A 27,353-nucleotide genomic window follows, 5' to 3' on the forward strand; every position below is an offset into this window, starting at 1 on the left:
GGAAGTGGTATTACATTTATTTTAGGGTGACACACAACACAGATTAACATGAACACATGCTGAAAAAGCCATGCTGGGTCAGTTTCCCAAAGGCCAGTGTTACATGAGAAGCCACGAGATAAATCCACATTATAATTTTAATAGAGGTTATAGATTATTTCTATGACAGACAACAGATGGATGCAGTTCAGATGAAGACAAGAGTTAAGGCATAGGTCTGTAGTTTGGTCTTTAATCACATTCCCCTCTAAAATGCCACTTGGAGTATCAGAGTTGCCTCTAATCTGATTAGTCAATGCAGATCAACAAATTGTATTGGTTGGCGCATGATATAATGGCCAAATAACTAAATATATATAGATATACGTGTGTGTATGTGTAAATGTGTGTGTTCCCTTGTACATTAGCATTGCAGAATGTCATAATAAAAGATTAGAATGAGGAAAGCTTACAGCTGAACACCATATATGTATAACATACACGTATTCTACAGGTTAGTCTAAAATAATGTCCCATCTGTACTTCCAAGATTACTTTATATTATTTAACAAAGGCACTGTGTACACAAACAAACTCCACTTTTCTAAATAACAGGACCATATTAACCATTTACCTTTGCACATTCTGGAAACAACCACTCACAAGTTGATTAATCTGGGTCAGACATGTGAAGAACATAATGTGACTCGCCACTTTTCAGTCAAATGGTTCTGCAACTTTTCCATTTCTAGCCAGAAATGTATTCACAAACTGAACAGGGTGGGTGAGTTGTGTGTTTCTAGCCATGCTGATGTCAAAGAGCAGACAGAAACTGTCAATCATCCAATGTGCAGCTGACTTAGAAATGACATCCATGGCCCTACCAGACTGCAGTGAAGTGTTAACTGGTGGAGGGCTCTGCCAGATTGCAGTCAATGATCACAGTTGGAGAATGGGACAGTAAATGTGTGATCGGGGGATCTTTGACACACTGACAGACTGATACTGATACTTTACTTGTTAATAAAAATACTGGTCATTATTGTATTTGCGGCAGTGTTTTCAACATTTACAGCAGGTAAAATAGTTGCAGAAACATTGGAGAGGACTGTAACATTCATGACAAAAAGAATAAAAACAAGATGAAATTTGCTCAAACCAAACAAGCCACAAGCCCCGTGTTTATTCAGAGACAGTAAACGGTGTGACTGAAAACTTCATGATAGTCGGCAGCAAAATAAAACATTTAAAGGTCACAGATTCTGAAAAGTGGTTAATCATTCACAATGTGGTTAAAAAAGGGCAACTTAACCATGTACACACATAAGCAGGTTGGATAATGTAGCGAAAACAACACAGTCATGAGATTATGCGGTTTAAATTTACAACAGGCAGCGACAAAAAGCTTATGTAGATTGAAGAGTAACTCAATATGGGTCAAAATCCTGCTAAGATCTCGAGGTTGTAACTTACAACGTGTTGCAAACTGTGTCTTCACACCACAAGTGATAAGGTAACACTTGCTGGCTGACATCTGCTTTCAATGGTTCAATTGTAACAGACTTCATGAAGTAATTAGATCAATCAAATCAGAAAACAAACAAAAAAATAAAAAATTGACATGTTGCGGCAGGAAAAGGAAAACTGGTCCAACTGCTCCACTTTGACTTTTAGCCAACTCAACACCAACCAAGCACAAACACCAAGGATGGTGTTAACGACCTCATCACATGCTTATCTTCCAACTCCATGAGTCATGGACCGACTGAATGCAACATTAAATTCCTGCTTTGTCATCACAGATTAGGGTGCGGTCAGATATGCAACACAGTGGCAACTTTCAACCTGGCGAGGAGTGGGGTTACAAAATATTTACACAAAGTGAACATTTCAGACAACATCTGAGAAACACACATCTGAGACCAACAGTACAGGGAGAGGAAAGACAGAAACAAGTCAAATGAATTAAAGCTCACAACATGAACATGAGTAACCAAGAAGTGGTCAGTGAGCCTGGCAGGCGTCCAGAGTATCATTTAAGGCTAATCTTTTCTAAGTATGGCTTTGTGTTATGCTTTTGCCGAGCATTTATATCTGTGTCTAAACACGTGACAAAAGTGAAGAGTAAACACTACTGTTAGTATAAGCAGATGTTATGAGAACAGGGAACAATATCTAAACATCATTCATCCGTGATATACTCCGACATAAATCTTACTGAAGCCAAACCGCTGTCCTAAGGTTTGGGCACTTGCGTGGTGAAGAGGCACTGCACATCAAAACTGAGAAGACAGGCAACATGACAATATACCGCGAGGTAAGAGTTATCATACAAGTGATTCGAATATCACTGATATTGTAAATTTTACAATCACAGTGGGTGAAGATCTGCTGAGCCATAAGTGTAACAGCAATTTGGTTATTCTCTGAGATACAGACTAAAAGAAATTTCAAAAGCAAAGAGGAAATAAAAGCTACATATTCCACTCTGTTCAGTCTACTAAATGCTACCTCAATACCTCGGCTCTGAGCATTAGACGAATAACTGTTTAATAAAAGAGGACACTTTGCTCTTCCCCCAAGGTACATAAATGTCTAAATGATCAATATTCAGGTTTCTCCAAAATATTTGAGACTCTTTGCAGCACCTACTATTGAAGGCTGTGGTGTTTATCCTCCTATAAATAAAGTTTGACACTACCACATTTTAACTGATATTTGTCTCTCAGAAATACCCAATTCTGCTTTGGATGATGTATACGACTGAACAGGACTGCAGCATAAACTGCTGGCTAACTAGTACAGTGTGATAAGAATCAATGTGTCTAAAACGAAAACTAAAAACAACAGAAGATACACACATTCTGGTCCTATAGAAGTAAGGCCCCAGCTTTTTTTTTTTCCTTTAGAAAATTAAAAACCTCTTAAAAATATAAAAAAAACCTCTTGGTTGGCGTCAAGTGTTTCTGGTCAAAGGCAGTTGCATAAGGGGCTACAGGCTGAAAAACTATTGTCATGCTTGAGGCAGATATATGTTGAAGGATTCAGAGTAATGAGTCTGTGGCCTAATTCATCATATGGCTGTCTGGCTCTGTAGGCCCACCATCTTCTGGAGCAGAGGAATCTGTGGGAGCAGAGGACGGAAGGATTAGCTGGTTATAACAAAGAGGAATAAATATAACAGCCTGGATCACAGTGCTGCCATATATTCACTAACTACAGCTTTATATTGAATTTACCCCTTTAGATTGAAATATGCAACTAGAAGAGACATTTTCTGGAGAAAGTATAGGTGATTGCTGCTGATCATTTATGTTGATAAAGAAATTTATGCTACTGTAACTTTTTTTTAATTATACTTTATTACTGGACAAATTAAACTTCAGTGCCCACTGATGGCTGATCATGGCTAACAAAGTGGCTGATGGTATACTGGGACTAAATCTGACTCCAGTTATGGCTTGTTATTTTGAGTTATGAACATTTACAAATACATGTTTCTATAATAACAACTGAAGACACAATGACTTCAAATTCTGCAGAAATTCTCTGGGTCAGAATGTTTATGTGATGAAGACGTTGCAATTTAAACATTACAACTATCAATAATAGACTCCCTGGTGCATCAGTCAACAAAAGAATAACTTTAAGATCTCTCAAATATATTATGTGCAAGCTCTTTAGTCACTCGCAGGAAGCTCAACAAGGTGAAAATACAACACTGACATAATGTCACTTTGTAAAGTTGTTGTCGTGACAGAAACTTGGAGGCTTTAGCGTGTTTAGCTGTTGAGTGCTAGCAGGTTGCAGTGCCCCTAGGTCAGCTGTTGCAATGTTTGAAATCTAATTTCTTCCAAATATACGGATCAGCAAGGGTATAATGAGGCCAATTTGTCTTTGATCTTTTCAGTGCAAACACTCAATCTTTTACAAAAAGCCAAGCATACAGCTGACCCTGAAGATAACATACAAATTAAAGCTGCAAGCAGCGATGAACGGGCCCTCGCAGTCCACGCAAGTCGGGGCGTGCTGCTGTCGGGGCGTGCTCCTTACCCGGACCCATTGCCCCGTTATTGTGCGCGCATGTATAGCGCCACCTAGTGGTCATGGGCCAAGATTTTGCACAGAGCCTTAGAGGCTCATGGGGAAGTACTATCCTGAGTTCCACATCATTTGGACACACCAATGTGGAGATATGCAACACTTCCTGTTTTGACCCGAATCCACAGGAAGTTGTTATTTAATAAGTTGAGTATTCTTTGGCATATCAAAATTCTTTTAATAACTTTTTGTCCGAAGGGTCCACCGATGCTGTGTGCAAAGTTTTGTGCAAATTGGTGAAATTGCCTGGGAGGAGTTCGAAAAAGTAGGTTTGCGACATTTCGCGAGCTAGCGAAAAAAAACGCCAGCGCAAATGGGCGTGGCCTATATCAGGAGATTCAGCAAAATTCACAGAACGCGTGGATATAAGGTTGTTGAATGTGCGACAAAGTATATGGGAGTTATTAGCCAAAACACACTTTCCTTGATTGTAGCGCCACCTAGTGGTGAAAATTCTGAACGACAACAGATTATAAAATTTTTCGCCAGGTGTGATCTATATTCCAAGTTTGGTGACTTTTGGGGTATGTTCAGGCAGTGAAAAATGCGATCATGACGGACAAAGGAAAATAATAATAATAATAATCATTACAATTACAATAGGGTCCTCGCAGTTTCACTGCTCGGGCCCTAATAAGATCTCACCTTAGTCAGATCCACTCCAGTGAGGGCGTTGACAGACACGGGGAGTTCAGCTAATAGACGGTTCACCTCTCCTGTCACGCGGCTTCCTTCTCCACTCAGGATGACAATCTCATTGGTCCTGGACAGTGGTGCAGCCACCTTACCGGCAATCTGATAAAACACAGAGCAACGGTTTGTTATTTTACTGACAAAACACACCTCATACCGTATATACGTCTGAGGATTGACTGGAATTGACATAAATATAGAAATATAGGAACTGATGACTAGCTGTCTGATGTTTGAGAATGAAAATATTTATTTAAATATTATGAGAATACCAAAATGTGTTCAAGTGCTTAGATGCTTGCTGCCTATGATTATTAATTTTTTAACAGTATGCATGTTTTAATTAGCATTCACATGAAATAAGATGTTTAAAGAAAACAATGACATTACTCTGGGACCAGTCCTCTTGTAGAGCAGACACTGGGTAATCAGACCAAAAAAAACAAACCCCCTGAAATAACAAATTGTTTTAAAACCAAAAGTGTATAAATGTATATCACAGACCTTGGGCAGAGCCTCCAGGACCAAAGCTGTCTTGGCAGCGTCGCCGTACTGCTGGTAGGCTTCAGCCTTCAGCCTCATCTTCTCGGCCTCTGCCTTACCCACTGCCTCAATGGAGGCAGCCTCTGCCTCACCGATGAAGCGGATCTTCTCGGCCTCTGCCTGTGCTGTCAGCACCTTCTTTGTCCTGGGGAAGGGTTGGAGAAACAGCAAAGGCACTTTACTTTCATCGGTCAGTCATGTATTGTTGTGCCATGTGTGAGATTCAAAGTCATAAGTCTAGATCAGTTATTTGACCATAAAAAAAATCACAATTATACATCATCAGCATCAGAAAACATTATCTTAAAAATGTTGTTTTCTAGCGTTTTAATCAATTCAGTGAACTGTTTGAACCATGTGTTTATAAATGCTGGTGGTCGAGCTTGGATTAGGCACTGTGTATTTAAAAGACAAGTTCCTTCCAAAAAGAAAGGACAGGAACATTTTTCGGTTTTACTTCCTAATTTCAACAGGTTTCAACAGAGTTTAGTGGTTTTCAGGCTAGGCGAGGGTAAGGAAGTGATAAGCTGGCTGCCACACCGATGATGCAGTAGTTTTACGGGACTCATTTAGCATGATGGTGTTTCATTCAATCCAAACAGCAACTCTAGATGAGTAAACAGCTTGAGTAACAAAAGATGTAACATTATATCCAGTATTGGTTGTTATTGGATAGTATCTCCTGTATCAGGAATTGTGGTTAAATAAATGGCAACCACTTAAAAAGAGGACAGTGACACTTGAATTATGAAAACTGTTAAAACATTTAAAATGGAAAAAGTATGGAAGCCCCAAAGGGCCATGCATTCATACATTTTATTTCCCGTGATAACAAGTTAATTTCATTTGTTTTCTCGAGATCTCGAGTTATTAACTCGAAATAACAACTGCCGTTTTCCCGAGATAACGATATAATTAATTTGAGATCTTGAGAAAACAAAACGATAGTGTAGTATATTAAATCATTGCAGGAAACATCATTCAGTGTAGCAATGTCAGAGGAGCAGGAGCATATCGATCACCGTGTCACATATCTTTTCAATCAAGGCCTGACACAGGCTGAAATAGCATTATGCCTTGCTATTACAGATAATATACACATTGGTGTGCGTAATCTAAGCTATATCAGTGGCGCAATCTAAGTGAGCCTGATGTCGTCTTTAACTACATAGCTGACCAGCTACGAGGTCCTGGGCGTCTCCATAATCTCAGGCCTATCATATCACAGTCATTATCTCGAGATCTCGAATTAATTATATCGTTATCTCAAGAAAACAAAGTTTCGTTATCTCGAGATCTCGAGAAAATAAATCCCGTTATCACGGGAAAATGCAGGAAATAAAATGTATGAATGCATGGCCCTTTAGGGCTTCCGTAAAAAAGTGATCATTAGCAAGTATGGAGACTTTAAGACCTAAATGATGATGTACTGTGCAGTGAAAGGTGATCTGTGTAAGTCCCACTCACTTATGTCCCTCGGCCAGCTGCTGCATCTTGTAGGCTTCAGCCTCGGCAGGTCTCTTCACAGTGGCGATGAGCTCCTTGTCAGTACGCTCGATCTCCTTCTCCTCAATAGAAATCTGCTTCTTCCTCTGCACCACCTCGATTTCGATCTCCTCCAATCGGATCTTCTGCTGCTCTTTGGCCGCCTGCAGCTCGTACGCCAGCTGAGCCTCTGCTTTCTAGAGGGGCAGAAGGTTTTATTCATACTTTACACTCACGTTTGATTGTTGACAATATATTAAGCCTAAGCTATACAACCTCATACCTTTGTGTTGACTTCCTGGTTAAAGGAAGCTTTCTGCATTTCCAGCTCTCGTTTGGAGTCGGCCATTTTTGTGTCAGCTAAGAACTTAACATCCATCATTTCTTTCTTACACTCAGCTTCCTGTAAAAGACAGAAAAAAGACAATGACAGGGAGATGGGTTAGAAGCAGTTTGGTGTTTTTTTTAATACAATACCTATTAGCAATAATAGAACAAATGTTTTTTTTTCTTGTCTTGTTTCCTCTTAATGCTCCTCTTACCCTGATGCCAGCGTCTCTCTCTGCCTCTGCCACTCCGATGTCTGCATCCCTCTGTACTGCAGCTGTCTGAGTTTTGCCCAGTGAACTCAGATACTCCACTTTATCATATACATCCTGTCGGGAGGAAAAATAAATATGGGAGGTACAGTATGGTAAGACTATGGATGACTCAATGATCCTAATTTAAATTATAAACAGGAAACAGTGGTAAAAAAGGTCAATGAAGAATGTAGCGGACTTGATGTCTCCATGTCTCATACCTTGATGGTGAAGCTGAGGATCTCAATCCCCATGCGGCCGACATCAGGTGCAGCAACCTCTCGCACCAGAGTGGCAAATTTATCTCTGTCTTGGTAAATCTGCTCAACAGTCAAGGTGCCTGAAAAAGAAGGGAAATGTGGTTAGTGCCTCGCTGTTTAAACTTATGTGGTCGTTATGTAACTAAAATTGAGCACACTGATAAAGACGGGCAGTATGTCAAGACAGAGCACAAAGGCCGAATTAACTGTGACATTGTCAGTTATAAAACACCCTCACTGTTACCCTCTACCATCAACTAATATCAGAGGACTGATATGATTTAAGATTAAAGTAATGACAGGTTTGATGCTTGATGTTTTAAACACCTCTTTTCCTGCAGTAGAAGTTATACATTATTTGTAAGTGACGGCAAATATTAAATTATTTGAAAAAACAGAGGCAGCACCGGCCAATTTGGTCACATAATGTATGTTGTCTGTGTTGTTCTGCCTCCTTGCACTGACTTTAATCAAATTAACCTTTCCTTGTTCTTGTTTGCCCTACGAGTGAACCAGATTATTTTGTTGTTGTGCAAGCAGATATCTGCTCTGTCATATTACACACCTGCGGAACCTTGAACTACATTTTTCCAGAGTGGAAAAGAGACTGGGCCAGTGGGCCAACTAAACCAGCCTCTTGTAAATTGGCATATTTCACACCACATCAACCTCTCAGGTATAAAATATATCTTCATTTAGACATTAGAATCAGGGTCATTACAATACTATTTACAGTCTTCTGGTAGCAAAAAACATCTGTTTTGTGATCACTGGTGACTCAACATGCTTTGAGTTATGACATGAAAATTTGGTTTAAAAAGGAAGAAAAGATTTGGTGGACACATTTTATCTGCAACTCCCTTAGCACATATAAATCTCTATTTGTTCCTAGAATATAAAACTAGATGGACTGCCCACATTTGTTGAAAAAATTAAACAAACAAAAAAAAAAAATCAAGCAGTGACAACAGTTTTTTGGGATACCCACCGAGGATGGCGCGCAGGTGACCCTCAAGGGTCTGCAGGATGACACTCTTGATCTCAACGACTGACTTCCCCAGGAACTGTTCGCAGGCGTAACCTAGCAGTTCATTTTCGGTCATCACCTTCACCTGATGTCAACGTGGACAAAGATCAAACTCAGCTGAACACACATCCACAAACACAGGCACAAATACAAATACAGGCACACGTGAGGGTGGCACACATGAAAACATGACAGGCACCAGTCTTTGTTGTATCATCCAACAATCATTTTCTATCTGATCAGTAACCACACATCACTCTTTTCTTTTCACTTTGACAATTTATGTAATGTATATAAAATAGCTGTAAGTACAAAAAAAACACAACATTTACACTAACGGAAGCATAAAGGCTGAGATGTTTAAAGTGTATTAAACTGATGGTCATGCATCACTGTTATTGATTCGTCAAAAACACCTTGCAGTGTGGCAAACCACTTATCACATATCTTATTTATACAGGAGAAGGGACTGTAAACACATCACTAAATAATTAGCCTGGGTCAGCACAACAGGTGCCTTAATTCAGGGCCGATCACTGTAAATGCAATCTTGTATACAGCCACCTTGACTGATAAACAATGATTTCAAAAATACTGGCAAAATCAGATCCCAGTGCTTCTTCATTTTTAATATTTTCTAGCTATGAATGTACAGAGAATCATTTTAGGATTGTCTTTGCAAAGAGATTTTTGTCCTTATTTCGTATGACTTATCATAACCTGGTGACTGTGGTCACACTGTATGTGTGTTTGACGTTTAATAGTGCAGACACGAATTTGACCTTAAACTTATGTATTTTGGGCTAATGATGCAAAAAATGTATTTGTTATGAAATGTTGCTCTAACACTGTTGTTGTACATGATATGTTGACATATTCCATATTAATAAAGTTTTACTTTATAGTGATGATTACACTGGAGAAAATCCCAACATATTGGCTAGATTCATAGTCATGCAGTGCCAATTACACTTGAGAAATCTGCAATATGTCCCTGTCAGATGGTCAAAAACATTGAACATGATAATTTATAATTGAGGGAATTAAATGAAAAACGAACATTAGTGGGATCATTTACGATAAAAATTTAACAAAAGGAAAATCAATGACAATGATCTGAAATTTACAAGATCAACACGGGCAGTCACTGATAAAGTCAAGGCATAAAAAAAGGTGTAAGACAGAAGGTTTTGGGTAATGTTGTACTCCACAGCAGCTGTGAAAAAAGAGAGAGTGAGCTGGGTCCTTAGGCGAGAGGTCTGCACATGGTTTTGTTTTGCAACATGCACTCATAACAGGGATGAGGGCAACACAAATTCAGGGAGGATGGACATCATTCCAAGGAAATACATGTCTGAAAACAGAAAAGGCTGCCCACCAGCCACACAACCACACACAGGGCAGCTCAAACAGACAGCAGGGGGAGCCGTGCCACGGCTGCCACTGGAATAAAGACAAATCAAAATATTATGCCCTAACTCCTGACCTCCTACCCCAGCCCCTATCCCAGCCATGACACCGCCCATCCTCCTGCCTTCTTTAAATCGACAGCTCCAAAATACAGGAAGTACAAGGAATGTGACAGAAAAAGAATGGTGTCAAAACTTTTCCTGACAACTATTTCCTCAGCTCCTTTTGTTCCTCAAAGCCAGAAAATATTTTTTACAAAAAAGGAAAAATTTTGTTAGGTTCTTCAACTAATGTGGACTTCCAACTGCCCAGTGGCCTGTTGAAGTAGACAAGAATATGCCCACTGAAAGTCACATTGCAAAATGTGATTAAAATGAAAGAGTGTGATTTAAATCCAGTTGGTATAGAGAGGATAAGACAACACGCTAGATTAACATTCTACTCTGGTTCCCTTTAAATTAAATGCTCTGTGCCTCCCTCTCAGTCTGAAACCATGTGTCTCTTTAATTTAAGAAGGACAAACGACTCTGTTGCCATGAGACGCTCAGTAATGGCCTTGGCTTAGGTTGGACCAATCAAACAGTGGCATGATGAGCCTCTCTGTTAAGTGAACTGTGTGAGAGTGAGGGGCTGTTTGGCTCCAAACAGTGGGCTCATTGTCAGCATGCATGTAGGAAAACACAGAGGAGAGGAACATTGGCATGACTGTGGCTTAAATAGAGAACTGATAATGACGCATCTTGTTTCAAACACAAAAAGGAGTACTGGCATGCAGACAAAAAAAAGGGAAAATGAAAAAGAGCAGAATATTATTTGCACGGAACTGCTGAGTTTTTAAAAGAAGAAATCCACCTTAAAAAAATATTTCACTTTTTACTAGACTGTTTTAGAACTCAGTCAACGCTTATTTACAAGAACACTTTCCTCAAAACAAGGCAAAACTATGGTGGCCAGTAGTTACGGTTGCCAGATTTGACAGTTTTGGGTCTCATTGTGCAGGGTAATTGGGCTTGGCCAGGATTAGAGGTGGTTTACCATGAGTAGTAAAAATGACAGTATATTAAAATACATTGATAATTTCTTTCTATGTGAACACATCGAGTCACTCAGCAAAACCTTAATATGACCATTTTTAGTCATTCTGCTGAGAGGAGATACGAGTTATATGAGTTTATCATTACCACCCCCTCACGGGTTAGGCTACACAATAAACAAACACAAGCTGTAGTGTTTCTGCAAATCTGTATTTTAACTGTAACAGAAACTTCTATGCTTACATGACAGGTTTTTTTTTTATTATTATTTGAGCTTCCCCTTTATTTTTTCTTTATTTTTAAGACAGAAGACGACAGAAATGGAAAATGGTTTCATAGTTGCATTGCATTGCATTTTATTGCACATATGAGCGCTGGAGTGGCTGTTTTACTATTTTGACAAGGTTCGTAATGTTGTGTTTACTACCATCTCAACCTTCATCAGATACTTGCATGTCAAAACACAAACAGCCCAATCTGACCAGTCACAGTTCTTGAAGCCACCACAAACATGCGGTATCCCCGGAGCCACCACCATCCTGCCAGGTCGTTCCACTTTTGAGGTGGCGCACATCAGTATGGTGTAGCTTATGGCGTTGCTACAGTTGCAGGACCTAATGCAGACCTATGACTCCTGCTTAAGGCAAGCAAAACCTAGCCTCTTCTTTATTCTGTACTAGGTAGTTTATGCTACATCTCTTAATCTCCTCCATGCTTGGTTGCTATACAGTGTTTCCCACAGAATGGCCGTGGATCTGTATTTGACGACCTAAGATTACTCAAAAATCAACTATCTTTCTTGAGAATCACTTTAAGAGTTTGCCTACATTACATAGTGCTGCTTTAATTGAGACAAGCCTCAACTGCAACTGCCTCGTCCTTCTGTTTTCTCCAGCAACATTACCAGCTTTCTTCGTCAGCAGTACGTTTTTTTATATATCGTGTTTAGGATTTTTTTCACCCGCAATTCCGTTGTCATAACAGCAGGAAAGCCTCGTGTGGAGGAAGCTTGTTGTTAATTTTGTAGCTGATCAAAACCAACGTGCACTGAACGACATCACAACAACGAGGTGCACTCACAAGTTTGTAGAAAACAACGACATTAATAGGCCTGCATTAAAGAGGAGACATCGCATCACAATCAGTGCATTTACAGGAGGGATGAGATACCAGTCTCTCTGTCTATCTGCAGAGCATGTGCGATTGTCTGTAGTCCAAGGGGGAAGAAAAAAAAAGAAAAAAAAAAAGATTGGAATACTATAATGGCTAGCCAAATATACATGTGTGGGAAACACTGCTACAACATGCAGATTCTGGTTTTAGCAAGAGTTAGAAAAGTTACTGCAGTTTGTGCAGAATGCTGTGGCCCAAAAGAAAAGACCAAATTATAATTTACAATTGCAATTTTATATTACCAAACGTTTACTGCTGGTTTTTGAAGTTGTTTTTACACTATTCCATTATAGTTTGCATGTAAATATCTGCTACTGTTAGCTTTGTTTTTATACTATACTAAACTACTTCTTCAAGCTATGTAACTTTGAAGAACTGTAATATTTTAAAGTGCTATAAATAAATAATTCATTAATTTAAAAGAATACATATGATTATTATGTCTTAGGTGTCTACGTCTTTGTGTTGCTAACTTTCATTGTGTATTTGTATTTACCCAAATGGACTGTGGAGTAGAAATATAGTACATTTTTTTCTAAGGTGGATTTTCTCTCTATCATCTCAAAGATTTCAACATACAAAAAAAATAATTTTGGCACTGAACAGGTTCAAACAACAAAATAACAGACACAAAGAAAGAAAACAAAAAACACTGAGATTGACACTAAAATGCACATAAGGCGCTACACAGGCCGCATCTCCTGACACTACGACCAAGTTCAGACTGAAAATAACACTGTCAACAAAGTGCAACGACTTACATTGATGCAGGAGCGGCGATGATAAAAATATACTAACCAGAAAGTAGTTTGAAGTTTTGACAGACACATGGTGCCAAGTGCCAATCCTGTGGTCTCATTGAAATGAATAGGGAGGCTGTGCCTTTGACACAGTGCTACTGTCAGTCTGAATGCAGGCAGATGACTTTAACTAGATGTATTTTGCCCAGATATGAGGGATAATCATGCAGACAACAATCTGACCCAACATGTGTATGTATATCTGTCTAACAAAGTAAAATACCAGTATGCGTCATCACTTGAGCCCTCTGTATGAAATATCACTTCTGCTGTGATTATGGGGTGATGCCAGAGAAAAGGAGGGGAGGAGGAGGGAGTGTGGGGTGGGTTAGTGGAATCTGAACTGGCATTCCCGGAAAAGTGTGGTGATTTACCTGAGCCACCCCAGTGACAGTAATAGCTACACCCTCCGCTGTCTCTACATCCTCACACTTGGGCTGCAGGGTCATAATCTCAAGCGTTATCCTGTGAAGAATGTGGAAAAATATAAAATAAAAATTGACATGTTCGGAGGGAAAGCAAATGAAGGGAAGGGCCAGAACACAAGGAAAGAAACAGGACAAAGTGAAACCATTCACCCAAGGACTCCAGATCACGAACAACGGAGCAAAATGAGATGCTATCCAGAGCTCAAACCTCGTACAATTTTGGATTTTGTCTGAATTATTTTCAAATGCAGCTTCATTCAAACTGAATTTGTATTTTGCATTGACAAATTATCTTTCTAGCCATTTTAATAGCTTTCATTTATTGACCCCGTTGCCAAAGGTGACTCAGAGTTCAGCTTTATGGTGAAGCTGTGTCTCCCCTTCACTGCCGAAGGAAAAAGCCATGAAGATGAGAAAAACAAACACACATAGACGTTAGCTTGTTAGTTGCACCATTTTCCTGGGTCTTCTTTTGGTCTCGATCACCAGCCACTGCTTTTGTTTTGTTTTTTGGTCTTTTGAAATGTATTACCTGAGCCACCCCTGTCACATCCAGGGGAACACCCTCCGAAGTTTCGATATTCTCACAGCGACAGAGGATGGTCATAACCTCCAGAGACATTCTACGCAGGCAGGCAGGCAGGCGGGAATAGCAGAGGCAAAACAGTAAGTTGGACAACAGCTGTTAGGAATGTCAGTAACCAAGGTCAAGAGGAAGAGGGAAGAGGGAGGGGGTAACAGACACAATCTGACCTCCTGCTCTGCTGGTTTTAGTCCCAGAGGCTAGTTTCATATATGGTGTGACACCTCTTACAGAACAAGATGTTACAGCTACTGCACAGCTTCACTTGTCCATTCACAACTGTTCAAATAACCGGGACAAAGAGCAAGATCCATAGATGACAAGTCAAGACAGTGTTGAAAGGATTCTTGATCCCAGCACCTTTGCAAGATTGCATTTGTGTGGAGATTACACAGGAATGTCCTCTGCAAACAACCATTATGCTCCACTTCAGTATGAGTCCGGATGGACTGTTTATGTTAGATTATGTTTCAGAGCTGATAATAAAAAATAAAAAAGCCAGAGCTGTTCTTTTACAATAAATACTTCTTGGATTAATGGCTGTCAGAGGCTGATAGCAGCAATACTTGGAAGAGGAGTCTTTCTGGTGAACAGCTCCACCTCTTACTTCTCTCCAGAAGAATTAGATCAATGAGTCACAGGCCTGGACATTAACATGATTACTGCATCACAAGCGGGAAGACACACTGCCTTCCCTTGTTTTGTTTTTTTGACTGTCCAGCACACAGGGCTTTTAGCTGAAGTGGTTGCCACTCTGGAGAGGAGCAAGATCATCTGTCCTGTTTTTATTATCCAAGACAGCACCTGAAATGTTGACCAAACTGCATATGACCAGAATAAAAATAGATGAGCGAGGATTCCTGGGACAGCCCGTCTCTAAATGGGGATTTATATATCCAGCCATGCATTGACTTTATTTTATTGTCAAGCCCTACTGTTACGTTTCCTAGCAACTAAAGACAAAGACCAGCACTTAATAGGAAAAGGGTAACCTGAAGAAGACACACCGGGGGTTGAGAGAGGACAAGATCAACACCAGACAAAGCAAAGCAGGTTAGCAAAGTAGAAACAAAGAGGCGGGCAAACACCAAATAACATCAATTAAAAGAGGAGCTCTAGAGGTAAAGGAATATTTTTGAAAGGCTCAAGTTTATATTCATAGTATTCCTGGATGCTTAGTTTTACTTTTGTAACAGCTTCATGTTTTGAAAAAACACCTTATGCAATTAAGGATTTTGAGTGGAAAATAAATACACAGAAATGCATATAAATAAATGTGTGATCACTCTGAAATGAAAAAGTCTCAGAGAAAGCTGGTCACATGAGAGCCCAGACTATGTTGGCTGTTTCATTGTAAACAAAAGCTGCTTCACTAGCATTAAATCAGCAACTTTCCACCCAGTGACTCAGTTAAAGCGTCACTAGATTTTTGAGTACACAGTTTTAAGCTTAACAGTGGGTAAAAGGTCAAACAAACAGTTTGCCAGTCTAATTCTTTTATGTTTCAGCTGCATGTTTTCCACTCTTAATTAGGACTCAGACTAAGGAGTTGGTTTGTTTTAAGCTCCGCAGAGAAACAAAACCTAAATCACATTTGTTTGTTCATTATCAAATTAATAACAAGCAACACAGTAAGAAGAAACTGAAAAGTATTTGCATCAGTGTCAGTGAATGGTTCAGAATAGGAGTTCAACACACTACAAGGACAACAGTTATTTTTTTGTATCATTTTGTAAATATTATGTTTGTAACTTTCCCTGCCCTCGCCATTATGTACCATCTGTTTATCTTTCCAGTGTTTTCTCAGAGGCTGCATTTAAAAGCAGCTGACAGCTGTTTACACATTTGGTAAACATTTGTTTTTTTTAATATCAATGTCCGTTCCCTTAATTGACTATAAATACCCTGTTTATTTTTCACTGAACTGTTAAAGGGTAGAAAAGAAAAATCAACAGTTCTTGTCCTAACTTTTTCAGGGTATTTGTACTTACACAAAGCTAAAATCAAAATATTAACATTCTTAACACCTACCTATGAAACTAAACTATTTTCAAAATGCATCCATGTTTAATCCTGCCATTATTCTTAATTTATATCTTATTGTGAAGTAATCCCATGACTATAATTGCATTGCAAGTGCATTTGTTGAGAACTATTTTCAGACATGGATTAAAACGCATTGGGTGTCCTGGAAAATATTTATACCATCAGGTCAATCTATATGTGACTGACTCGAAATAAACTACAGTGCCCATGTTCAGTATGAAGGGGCATGTCACATAGTGCAATAGTATGGCTTGCTGTGTTTTAATCATTTTTGGAGCTCTAAGGCACAGAGGAATAAGCTCCATGGATATCAGGCTATGCCTACACAGACAACACATATTAGTGTTAGTAGTGGCGTTTTTTTCATTGGATTTATTGACCACAAGAAGTCTTAAAACATGGACCGATAGAGAAATCAAAATACCCTAAGACCCCCATTAACAGGGAAACAAGGAGAAAAATATTCATATTCATATCCATTCAAGTGAATAGAGTCTTACCGTGTTTAGTAATGGATATGTATTACATATTTTGAACCATTTGGCATATTTTGTAAAGAGACATATTTGTGCATATCGGTCGACAAGCCTAGTTTCTCTTACTCAATATGTGTATGAGCCTGTCAAATCAATATTCTACTTAAGATCCGGAGCGAATACGACCTCTAATATTTAAATGAGGAACATCTTTTCAGACCTGTCAACATGTTGTGTGGATCTACAAATACCCTGTTCTTTAAGCTTCCTGTGAGAGTCTGTGAGCACGGTACAATCTGAGACTGAGTGGCTCTGAAGGATATGCATTTTTATTTGGTGTGGAGCCAGAGCAGACAGGTCTTACCTCTGGATGTCAGAGATGAGCCACCAGGCCCAAGCCCAGCCTCCCACAACATACGTCTTCTGATCTGAACCACAGCAGCCACCTTTGGAACAACACAGATGAAATGGACATCACATGGTTACAATCAGTGCAATACAGTAGCAATTTGACTGGGATTCTTGAAACCTTTGAAGTGGCTATAACCAATATTTTAAACAAATGATATATGCAAACAAGTTCAACATATTAAAGGAAAAGTTAACCCAACAATTTTAATTCAGGTCACTCATTTACACCCTTTTTAAGCTGGAATCTTTGCTATAGCTGCTAAGAAAAAAGTGTTAGTGCTTATCCTGTTGAAGTGGTAAACAAGCTCAACTGCACATCAAGGGCGGAAATAACGTCTTTTCAAATCAATTTGGGATCTCAGGGCTTCCAGAGACTTGAATTAAAGACTTGAACTTTTTAAAACAAGTCCCCATCTACTTCAAATGTGTATGAGAATGCTGCATCACTGTTTTGCTGTGAAGCTCGAGAAATGTTTTGTGGACTACAAAACTTCACCAGACTTTCCATCAGCATGGAGATGAGCTGAGTAGATCAGGACTAGATTTGAATTTTGTGTTTCTTTAACTTAAAAGGTGATAATATGTCATTGCTTTGTTCACAACTTATTTCCTGATATTCCATAGTATCATAAAACAAACAATGGACCAGTCCATTAAAATTAATAAAGGTATAATAATACATATAAATCATGGTCCTATCTGGATCTATGGTAGCAGATTTAGCTTTAAATCCAAAGTAACTTGACGAGAAAGATGGAAACCAGATCAGGCAGTGACCCAGTTTTTACAGTCTGCCAGTGGTTTCTTAGGAAGATGATCATGTGCTGTTCAGCAAGTCAGAAAAACATGCACCGGTCCATCTTCCAACCACAGCAGCCACAGTGTTTGTTCCTCCGGTGTTACACTAGAAGCATTCACTGCAGCTCTGCTTTCACTTCTCATGATTTGATGTCAGGATTCGTTCTTTTTCTCTAATCAGGCTAGTAGAAGGTAGAACACCTGTGTGCCCTCAATGTAAATGCCCCATTCTCATGGTACAGCATGTGGTTTATTTAACTGCTGTTCATGTGATTTAGTGCAAGCCATTCATCCAACTCATACATCATGTCAACTGTCCTAACGTTGCTTGTAAATTCACACCAATACTTCAAACAATCCCTTGTTTCTTTACAATACACAACACACACTTTACAACTGTCCTGTAAAGACATCAACTACACACAGAAAAGGCACAAACAGCCAATTTTCCTCCAAAGGTGTCTACAGATTCCATACACTAATATTTGATGCTTTTTAAAAGACCTTTTGAAGATAATTTTTACTCAAATTAAGGACTGATTTTTGGGAAAAAAAAATATTTTTCTTATTCAAGCATTAAAGGAAAATATAAAAAGGTATGTAGTATATATGTCTTCCTGTGCAGAGGTAGGTTTATTTTAGGAATGTGGTTTTTAGAGTGACTTAGGTTAATCTACATTTTGCCAAGTATAAGTACGAGTATAAAGTAAAAGACTGTATTAGGTTAAGTGGTAGATTTAAAGATTTGTAACATCAGATATATAGACTTTTACACAGAAGAGCTCAACTAATTTAAGAAGAAATTAAAAAATGGAGAAATTAAATTAGATACAATTTCTGGGGCAATTACGACCTCACGTGTTCGAATATAACACTATTCATTAAAAAAATACATTTTAAGAGTTTTTAAAGGATCCGTAGACACCGAGTCAACATGATAAAAAAAATGTTCAAAGTGAATGTGAGCTGTAAGTTAGGTTGGGCAACAGCACATATTATTCCCACTCACTGGCCTTAGTCTGATAGTTTAATCTCTAGTGTTGAGTGTGACATTCCCAGCTGTCACATGTTAACGGACGGGGGGGGGGGGGGGGACTATCTTTACTAACACATACTCCCTCAACAACCAAAATTTACAGCAGGACACACTGACCCACATTTTACACACACACTGCTGATATATATATATATATTTTTAAAGATTATTAATACTGTTAAAAGACTACTTTTAGGTTCACATTGTGAAATTGCAAGTCTATAAGCAGAAAGCTCAGCCTCTGACACAGTGGCGTAGTACATTTCCCATTCCTCACATAAACAATATACCACAGGAAACAGTAGCATTATGTGCAGACCAGGAAAAAGGAAAAAGGGTACTTGGAAAGCTGAGCAACACTTAGTTTGAGTTCATAAATGATGACCTATTGAGCTAGTGTGTCATGTGAGTCTTTATGTTGCTGCATTTCCCTCAGCTTCAGTAAAGCAGGCTCCTTGCCTTTTTAAATGAAACTTAGACCCAGAAGCTGACCATGAGCAGAACATATACCAAGAAAACATGTGTGGACATGCTCTGTTACAACATAATCTAGACTAGAAGTGTTGCTTTAATAATGAATGAATGTGAGAACAGGCTTTTGTATTTAAAATCCACCTGACTCCTGCCAAATCCCACAGCCAATAAAGTAGTAACAGGCTGTGGACCTATAGACATACTTGGCACTACACACTCCATCCCAGTGGCTCCAGTCTGCACAGACATTACTGAGATTCCTGACTGCATTCACTTCACAGGGATGGGGGAGGGGCTCTGTGTGAATGAATGAGAATTTACACAGGCTAAAATAAAAGCTGAAGGATAAAAATACAAGCTCAAATTCTGTGGTCAATTTTTGTTTTCTTGAGGGATTTTGTTCTCATAAAATTACTCACAACACACAGATGAAGTGGCATTGCTTCTCGTGTTACCTTTCACATGAGGTCAAAAAAGGGAAATGTAGTCATTTCTTTACACATACGAGAAATTACTCTCTTTTGGAATCAGGGCGTGTAGCTCACATTCATTCACCTCTGCTCCAAGTTTACGCTCAGCTATGTGGTAACTGACACGCTCTTAAAAGTTTGTTCACAATGGAAAAACCCTAGGCTTGCCTGCCTTTTTTTTTTTTTTTTTTTTGGTTCATCACAAGTGGTTTGGACAGGAAAACTGCCCTGACAGATTCAGTTAGATGAGTGCTGGAAACCCTTAATGCACAGAACTGCCAAAGCACATTTATAAACCTAGAAGAGTGCAGTGCACACAATAATGCGCAAGATCTCCACCAGGCATGTCTCTGGGTATATAGTGTTGACTTTCAGCTAGGAGCATTTTGAATTCAAGAAAATCCAATGCTGGTCTGTGGGACCTTGGCTCAAAAGGGGCCCCCGGTCTTTGAGTTTATAAATGGGGGGCCCCTGAGATTAGGAAAAGTCTGAGACGTCCTGTGTCATCAGTTGATGTGCGGAGCCAGAGTTGATCAGCGTCTCCCCTATAATTTAATTAATCTAGCTTTATTCCTCCTGCAGCAGGGAGCCACCATATCCTACCACCACTGTTCAAGAAAAAGAGACGTCAAATAAACATCTCAATTACAACAGTTAGCCCTATTACGGCTGCTTCACCTTTATAAAATACTCGAGAGAAAGCAGTTTGCTGAGCAGATAAGAACAGATGTTGTCCCAAAACCAACCAAATCACAGCCACCAACATGTAGAGGGAAAACACGTGAACACACATCACAGCAATGACATAATACATTTGAGATGGATATTAAAAGAAGAAACAGGTGGATTTGTGAAGAGGAAGCTACAGAAATATTTACAAGGAGAAACGCATTTCGTTGGTACGTATTCTGGCTCGTCTCTAGCTGCCGTCTGGCTAAAGGCAAAAACGAAATGTTCCTGATATATTTACAATTAGCTAGCAAAGCTTTGAGGAAAACAAATTGCGGACCAATTGCTAAAATATATCACATGTTTTCGCTGTATGTAACACGGAATGTTAGCTTTTGACACACTTTCAGGTTAAATATGAGCTACACTTCGAATAAAAGCTGTGTTTTCGCTTCTTTCCAGGCTCGTCTCTCCATCGAGCCAGGAAGGAGCCCAAGGAGCTCAAACACATCGTCCAAAAAGCGTTAACGTTACCTGAAACCACAAGGGCCTCGTTTGGTCCAACGGTGTGGCAGTTTCCCATTTTACCGACAGAATAAACGCGTATCCAAACCCACTCGGCGCATACAAGAGTAATTTGTCTTTAAATTCACGGTTTTTTCCTCCAACTGTCGATTATCGATGATTTTTTTTAACTCGAGGGAAGCGACGTCTGGGTCAAGTCGAACCTACTGAGACGTTACACTTCCGCTTCGGACTTTCAAAATAGTGGTAATTTTGACGAGGTCTTTTCAAAATAATCGTTTTGTTTTTATTTTGAAGTTCACATCGGCATACGTCTGGCCTTCTTTTGCTGCTGCTTGACTCAGCTCATCAGATACCCCTCCCCCTGTCCTGACAGCCCCTCCGCAGCAGAGGGATACGATATCATAATAATGAAAAGGGCGTGGTTGTTTAAATATCCTCTCACGCAAGTAACCGAAGCAAGGATCACTGTAATTTTCCGCAGACACATGTGTTTGTGGCGCTCAACTTCGTGGTTAGTGACCTGCTCACGTACCATTTATGTGCTTTGGTATCATCAACATTGTGACGGATTGCTGTGATAGCTACAGTTTTAACAGCCCATCTGTTTGAAATGGAAGGGATTGCGAGGGCACGCCCAGTCCAGCTGGAAGATACACTGGTGATACTCTGCATTGTACAGTTGAGCGATAATGTGTGCAAGTAAACAATAGCCTATCGTGTTTTTGAAATATGAACCACGCATGCAAGCAGCTTGGATTGTTTGTGTTTTCACGACCAGAACGAAACACAATCCAGTCAAAAGCTTAAAGTGCTTTTACCCATTCCCAGGATAAAAACACTGATATGTAAAGTAACTTTTACTGATATTTGTGCACAATCACAATCTTTGTGACCAAAGTACAATTGGGTGGCCTACAGTGATGCAGAAAAGGTGTGACATATCCTTCCAGCCATCATCAACACCTGTAATTTGAATATAAGACCTTCATGACTACTTGCCAGGGAAAAGCTTGAGAGAATCCCTCTGATTGCACCTTCAGAGCTGCCTCTGTATGCACGGTGAACTAGCTGATAAACTCTAGCCCACACCTAGACTCCTGACCTTAGCAGAGACAAAGATCTGGATTGGCTTTAATCAATCAGATTGTGTTTTATGATTGCTCATGTATGGAACTTCAAACTCTTTTCCCACCATAATCCAATGAGTGCTCTCTCACATTTCATTTCATGTGAACACCAATCATCACCATGCCATGTTTCACTGATTTCGCGATGGCCTTCATTGGTGCATATTGTTCTTTCATCTACTCCATATCTGTGTACTTGTGATGTTGACACTTTTCCATGTGGCTGACAGATGGATGTGTGAGTGCTGTTCCTGCAATACATACAAATGCAAGGACAGGAAATGCTGCAGGGCACGAACAGCCCGGGACTAGCCCTGGACCACAACCCCATACTGGTCCTTTATAACCAGCATGTGATTATCCCACACTGCTGCCTCTGGCAAGGTTGTCACAATAACATAAAGCTGCATTTGACAAGCATGCCTGAGAAGAAATGGCACCAAATCCTGCTGCATGCCATAGGACTGCTTGTGCTCTGTTGGAGCCCTGACCTCTCTTGAGGGCAGGAGCTTCTGGCTAACATTACACCCCAACAAAGGTGGGGGTGAGGGTCAGGAACAAGCCTATTATTAAAATTAAGCACGCCTGCTCAGAAGGCAACAAAAGTCAGAAATGGTCAGTGGTAGAGAAAATATTCAGACTGTTTACTTAAAGGTGCAGTATGTAAGAATTTTAGTTCAAAACAATGTAAAAATTACCAAAAAATGTCAACAGAATGTGAAGAAATTAAGCTTTTTGACATAGTGACATCTATGTATTGTATTGCAGAGATGTCTACTTAAGTTAGCATGCTAAACAGCTATCCATGGTCTGTCCAAAGCTGCTGTGCTAGCTGTGCTAACACACACACCCAGTGCTTCAAGCTTCCAGTTTAGACCACTAACTGCAGTTACTCTAGTGATATGCTGCCCCTATTGGTTTTGAGTATGAATATGACAGGTGGCCAATTCTCACATATTGCGTCTTAAGTAAAAAAAAATTGTAAGTAAAAGTACTGAGTGCATTAAAAAAATGTCTCCTGTGACTTTTATACTCTTATACATTGTATCATTAGATTATTATTACTCATGCATTAATATAAAAGCAGGATTTTACTGTTGTATTTGGTTAAGGTGGAGCTAATTTTTAACTATAGTAATACAAGTTATGATTAATTTCAGTATGGATTAATCTGATAATTATATGATCTATCAATCAATTTATTGTTTGGTTTGTTAAAATTCAGTTGGCTACACACTTAGAAATGCTGTCACAGAGGTAACCCAAGATAACCTTTCTCAATGCTCATTTCAGATCAGCCAATAGTAAGCTGGAACCATGAAATGTTTAGTATTTTTAATGCAAAAATGGCAAACATTTAATTAATCAAATTAGTTGTTAATCAATTTTCTTTCAGCTTAGTCCTTACATATCTGTATATGTTTAGTATGCAACAGTCTTGATCTATAAATAACTGAAGTTGTCAAATAATTGTAGTGAAGTAAAAATACAACATTTAGTAGACGCATACAGTAGCATGAGAAGAAAAGACTAGTACAAGTACCTCAAATTTGTATTTAAGTACAGTACTTGAGCAATTAGACTTGGTTATATTCCACCACTGGCTGTGGCTAGTATCTGAACTTCTTAATTCAACATCCCGTCTTCAAAAACAAGTTCAGCCTTTACATTGGAGTATAGCATTAACAGTGTTAGACAGTTATTCACTCTCCCAGGTGCCAAACAATAGTCTGATGTGCCCACTCCATCCAGAAGGTGGCTCTCACACACAAACCAGCAAAGTCTCACAATGACCAGCATGTAAAAGAATCTCTTAGATGCTCTTTTTAGGTTGGTGGGTACCACTGATGTTCTGGCCGTACACGAGCCATGCTAGTTTGTGATGTTTCTAGTCAGTATGCTTTCTATTGCTCCTCTGTGGAAGTTGACAAGAATTGTCACAGGAATTTAACCTTCTTAAATTTCCTTAATAAATAAAGCCATTTCTAGGCTTGTCTTTAACCAGGGTGGTGATGTGTGGAATGCCACAGGTTATTTTCTATGTTTTTTTCCCAGGAACCTAAAACTGCTCTCCTTCTCCAACCCAGCTCCTCTGATGTAGACAGGGGTGTGTGTCTTTGCCTCCTTTTTTAAAATGAACAATCAGCTCTTTGTTTTTGCCTAAGTTGAGCAGTGGGTTGTTCTCTGTGCACCACTCTGCAAGATGTACTCCTGATATGAAGTCTCATCGTTGTTTGTAATGGCCGTTGATGGTGGTTCTAACATGATAATAACGTTTGACTTTTAGATCTGTGCACATGGCTGAATGGGCCAGGCCTGAAGCTGATGACTGACGTCCTTGTATACTTCAGAACCCACTGCCGCTGCAGACATCAACTTGAGGTTTGTGTTTTGCTCAGTTTGAAAATGAATGAACAACAGGAAGTGGATTACAGGCTGTTATCTGATGTCTCCCTCATCCCACAGCCTTCTTAACAGCTTTACTTTTCATCCTCTGCCTCTCCTCCACACTCCAGATTTCTTGCTGATTCTAAGTGCTGTAGTATTCTAAGCTGACCTGGATGACTGAGAACCTTCATCAACATCTTGCTGAATCACATTGCTCCTTTCAGTAAAGTTGGCTTTAGCAGTGGCAGAGAGACTGCAGGCATGTTTGTTGACATGTGATGTTCGCCTCTGCATCCTTCTGTTGCAGCCTTTTATTTTAGCGGTTAGCTGTGTTTCCTCTTTAACTCCCTGGGGGGGACGCTTAATATTGGTTTCTTTCCAGCTGCCTTCATGTGACCCAGTGAACCCTGCCTCCCTTACCCCATAAATCTCAGTATTTTTATGTATGTATATAGAGTGATACTGTTGTTTGAAAGGTAGGTCTGTGTGTCTAATATCAAGTCAGGTAACTACCATTTGGTAGATGAAAACCCAACCTCAAAGCTTGGTTCTCTGTGATGGTGATTCCCAAGAACCTAAAACTGTTCATCAGACCCACTGATGACTGATGTAGACCGGTGTGTGTGTCTTTGCCTCCTTTTTTCTAAAATCAACAATCATCTCCTTGGTTTTGTTGACGTTGAGTGGTAGTTCCCGATATGAACTCTCATATTGTTTGTAATGCGGTCGATGATGGTGGTTTGTCCACATCAACAGAGTAGAGTTTTCTTGATGTCTGGGAGTGCAGTCATGGGTGTATAGGAATGAACAGGAGGGGGCTGAGCACACAGCCGTGGGGGGCTCCGGTATTGAGCACTAAAGTAAAGGAGGTGTCTGCCAATCTGAACTGTCTGGGATCTGCGCGTGAAAAAGTCCAATATCCAATTGCAGAGTGTGGGTTTCAAGCCCAGAGTGTGAAGTTTTCCAATTAGATTCATGGGTGAGGTGGAATTGAATACTGAGCTGAAATCAACAAACGGCATCCTGGTGCAGCTGTTGTTATCTTGAAGGTGTGTGAGGACTGAGTGGAGGGCAGTGGATATGGCACTCACACTCCAGATTTTTTGCTGCATCACATTCCCTCATTTCAGCAAAATTGGCTTTAATGGTGGCGGAGAGACTTGAGGCACGTTTGTCGACCTGTGATGTCCGCCACTTTATCTATCTGCTGCAGGCTTTTATTTTCTCGGTTAGCTGTGTATCAGTTGACTCCCTTTTGACAGATGACTGATCCTGCAACTCATGTTGTGAGTTGTTCATGTATTGTGAGATTGTTATTTTAATGGAATTCCCCTAATATTGTTTTCCCCATTAGCCAAAAAGTGCTTTCTCTAAAAGTCATCATGGTAAATATGTTGAGCTCCCATGAGTGATAGGAGACGATACAGGAAATCCATAAATATCCAACTGGGACATCAGCGTATGTGCAAACAAAGATGACTGACTCATAAAAAACCTTTGGAAAGCTGCAGAGTGGTTAGTCTTGTTGTTCTTTGTGCTCTTCATATCGTAAAGGTTATCGCTTTAGGATCGTTCGACCACGATGACCCCACCTGAAATCTGTGTGGTACAGCACGTGTTGCTCAGAACATGTTGTGTTATACAACCAGACCCTCATTTCATCTGTGGCATTCTGCAAATGTGTAACAAACTCGTCATAACAGAGTAAAAGACTGGGGAGTTTTAGATTTATTGTTGTAAATACTTAAGTGTTACAAAGGCAGAGCCTGGAACATACTACAGAATACTTGTGGTAATAATTATCATAAGAATAATGTAAAAAAGAAGCCTTTTCCCAACCTGCTTGAGAAGTTACATCTTATTTTACTTAGTTGAAATGATTTATTTGTCATTCAACAGAGTCATTGATGCTGTCTGTATTGCATATTGATAAAAAAAACAGATGTGTTAAGATCATTGGTTGGAGTAATGGATAAAAAGAATTATGTTAAACAATTAACTTGTCAAAGTCAAAATCCTGCAAATATAATTAACCCTTGTTAATTTCATGTTATGTAAAACCACAAATCTGTGTTTTATGACACCTATTGATTGAGACAAACTTTTCTGTCTTTGTGAGCCTGGGAGCTGCAGCGTACTGATGTGCCTCTGTTAAGCTAATCATTAAGGATAATAAAAAGGAAGGTTATATCACCCCAAGTCGCTTAAATTCCAGTCAACATTTGCATGGAGTTTGTGTCCAGACGAGCAACAGTGATGACACAGGGAGCAGCGATGAAGGAGCAGCCCAACAGACCAACATGGAGCAGGCAGATAGAGTTCACCCTGGCTGGTATCGGCTGTGCTGTGGGTCTGGGAAATGTTTGGAGGTTCCCTTATCTCTGCTACAGGAGTGGAGGAGGTAGGAAACAAAGCTGACATTTCATCTACAGAATTATAAAAGCAGACCACCCTCTGCACATACACACTGGTTTCAAACTGGGTCCAAAGGTTAACAAAATGTGCTGTTAGTGAGCCCGACTGGAAACACTTTGCTCCATAGTGATTGTGTTGAAAAATTTTCAAATTGTTCTGAAATGTTCTCAGTTTGAATTTCATGTAATGAAACAAGGCCATACTGTGCTGTACTGTGCTGGAAATTCTTACTGTAACTGGGAGGAACATTGGTTTACAACAGTAAAGATAACTGACAGAGGCATGCCTCACCTGACTGTTACAAGTGACCCAAGATATAAAGAGGAAAATGCAAGGGCAGGATGACTCTTATAAAAGTTAAAGATAAGAGGATATCATAAAACAAGCACAGGTGAATTCTCCTTTGTTGGCAACATGT

The 27,353-nt window shown here is 39.6% G+C and overlaps 2 protein-coding genes across 5 annotated transcripts in view; one reads left to right on the forward strand and one right to left on the reverse strand.

Moving 5' to 3' along the window:
* Window positions 1–21,215, reverse strand: LOC141006901 (flotillin-2a). 2 transcript variants are annotated; one of them, XM_073479196.1, is made up of 11 exons: window positions 21,012–21,215; window positions 16,984–17,065; window positions 13,461–13,551; window positions 8,631–8,754; window positions 7,604–7,722; window positions 7,344–7,457; window positions 7,085–7,204; window positions 6,784–6,998; window positions 5,278–5,461; window positions 4,726–4,875; window positions 1–3,103 (listed from the first exon to the last, which is right to left on the reverse strand). In XM_073479196.1, exons 1-11 carry the CDS (start codon window positions 21,058–21,060, stop codon window positions 3,053–3,055), a joined length of 1,299 nt encoding a protein of 432 aa, XP_073335297.1. In that variant the 5' UTR covers window positions 21,061–21,215; the 3' UTR covers window positions 1–3,052. The 2 variants fall into 2 exon arrangements, with proteins under 2 accessions (XP_073335297.1, XP_073335298.1); XM_073479197.1 differs by lacking the exon at window positions 13,461–13,551 and adding an exon at window positions 14,047–14,137 and having other exon boundaries at window positions 21,012–21,169.
* LOC141006899 (sodium- and chloride-dependent GABA transporter ine) overlaps window positions 20,619–27,353 on the forward strand; it is a 13,513-nt gene continuing 6,778 nt past the window's right edge. Inside the window, exons 1-3 of one of the 3 annotated variants that reach the window (XM_073479193.1) lie at window positions 20,619–20,707; window positions 24,420–24,514; window positions 24,649–26,921. In XM_073479193.1, the coding sequence (XP_073335294.1) occupies window positions 26,747–26,921 (175 nt within the window). In that variant the 5' untranslated portion in view covers window positions 20,619–20,707; window positions 24,420–24,514; window positions 24,649–26,746. The remainder of the gene's footprint in view (window positions 20,708–24,419; window positions 24,515–24,648; window positions 26,922–27,353) is intronic. The other 2 variants (XM_073479194.1, XM_073479195.1) reach the window with 2 other exon arrangements.

The sequence above is a fragment of the Pagrus major genome, chromosome 13 (genome assembly GCF_040436345.1).
Source record: "Pagrus major chromosome 13, Pma_NU_1.0".
In the NCBI taxonomy this organism is placed as follows: domain Eukaryota; kingdom Metazoa; phylum Chordata; class Actinopteri; order Spariformes; family Sparidae; genus Pagrus; species Pagrus major.